Raw genomic sequence first — 1,884 nt, forward strand, 5'->3', positions numbered from 1 at the left:
ATATTTCCCCTTAGTACTCAAGTAAAGTACAGATACCCAGAAATTCTACTTAAGTCGAGTAAATAAGTATTTGTACTTAGTTACTTTACAACTCTGACAGTGAGGATTCTGTGCTGCTCTTCTGTCCTTCAGTCACCACTTGGAGAAGAGGAAGTGCAACACGGCCACCTGCGTCACCCAGCGGCTAGCGGACTTCCTGGTTCGCTCCAGCAACACCATCGGCACGGTCTACGTCCCGACCAACGTGGGCTCTTCCACCTACGGCAAACGAGACCTACAGAAGCCTCCAACCTATCTGCCTTTCTAGTATAAACCCAGAGACTCCAGTTTGTTTATTCGGTGATATAAAACCGATTGTGAGAATGACATTAACGATTGATTTGACCATTTAGGAAGCAGCAGTGCCTTTTAATTTAAAAACCAGTCCAATCTGTGACYCTTGTTCCAAACAGCATGATGAGACTGTACGAAACATACTTAATAAAACAAAAAAAAATGTAAGTCCATGTCAAATAAATGTTGTTTTTGATAATAAAATGTAAATATAAATCTATTTTTTAAACTCTACATGTGATTGCAGCAGCATGTCTTGGGTTTATGAAATGAATTCAGCAGGAAATATCCATAAAATAAATAAAAATTTGAACTTTGATGGTCTGCTCCAGATTGTTTTTCCTGCATGAGAAGAGAAACTGGTGTTTCTTTTATTATTTACCACCATTTCACATTTTTTCTTTGTAATCATGTAACCTCATTTGCTAAAGGTTGCCAAAATTTCATGTTTATTGTAATTTTTCCCCCTGAAAACTTAAAATAACATTTTGCACGACCACATGTAATATTTCTAGATCCATCAGGGCTCAGATAATACACTATTAATGACTACTGTCACGTCCAATTTTACCTCAATATATATAAAATGGACTAAATTACAACCATCAATTAGCTATGGGGACCATTTTGATTTGGATGGAGTCYACAAGTGAAACAGTTGTAAATGTACTGCTAGATTAATTACTGAGAGTTTTAACAAACACACCTAATTTTAACTCAATACCTGTAAGGCTGACTGAGTTACAGTCATGTTTTCATTTTGRTAATGTCAGTTAACTGCAGAGGTTTGAACTGGATCGGCTCCAAAGGTGAATCAACAAACAGCCGTGATTACTTTCATTAAAATCCATATATCTTTATTATCTCCCTTCTGCTGCAGTGATAATAAAAATTTATGGATATATAATGGGGCACAGATGCACATCAACTGTAGGACCATAAAACCTCTGATACAAAAAACAAATAAAACAATAAAAATGTAATTATAAACTTGTGTCCAAAGGGAAGTTCATAATCTGCTTCTAATACAGACTTGAAAGTCRAGGTTTCTTTTTGAACCTTTTCCCAATTTAGCCTCTATTAAATATTGTCTGTCTATCAAACTTTATCAATATTTTAACGCTGTGTGTCAGCAYTTGTATGAAAGTTTAATGTGCTGGTAAAGGTTTTAATATTTAATTTCTAATTAGTAAATATGCTGCTGCTTGGATCTGTCTCAGTCCAGTTTCAGTATCAGTTTTACAGATTTAGAGCAGAAGTTAGTTACGGTAGTAGCTGAGAGTCATGAACCATTGGGTTTTCATAAAACTTTGAGGGAAAGAATTGGATACACAAGATGGCAGCCACAGTTAGAAAACTTTAGAAAACACAAAAATACTTCTGAGACAATTTTACAGATACTGAAGGAAGTTTTGTTGTGGTGGAAGGCTGGAAGCTCAATTTGTCAAATACTCTGAGTGTCAGATTTTGATATATCATTTAAGATTCCTCACAGTGGGTATTTTATGCTGATCTTGGAAGATCTGAAAATATAAATTAATACCACTATAC

The 1,884-nt window shown here is 35.2% G+C and overlaps 1 protein-coding gene across 1 annotated transcript in view; it reads left to right on the top strand.

Annotated features, from left to right (window-relative positions):
• The window catches only part of iapp (islet amyloid polypeptide), a gene marked incomplete at its 5' end in the record, with an annotated part of 4,908 nt that extends 4,256 nt beyond the window's left edge, over positions 1 to 652 (top strand). The window contains 1 exon segment of the mRNA XM_014018868.1: positions 133 to 652. Within this exon segment, the coding sequence (XP_013874322.1) occupies positions 133 to 307 (175 nt within the window). The 3' untranslated portion in view covers positions 308 to 652.
• Between the last annotated feature and the right edge of the window lie 1,232 nt (positions 653 to 1,884).

The sequence above is a fragment of the Austrofundulus limnaeus genome, unplaced genomic scaffold (genome assembly GCF_001266775.1).
Source record: "Austrofundulus limnaeus strain Quisiro unplaced genomic scaffold, Austrofundulus_limnaeus-1.0 Scaffold204, whole genome shotgun sequence".
Taxonomy (NCBI): Eukaryota; Metazoa; Chordata; class Actinopteri; order Cyprinodontiformes; family Rivulidae; genus Austrofundulus; species Austrofundulus limnaeus.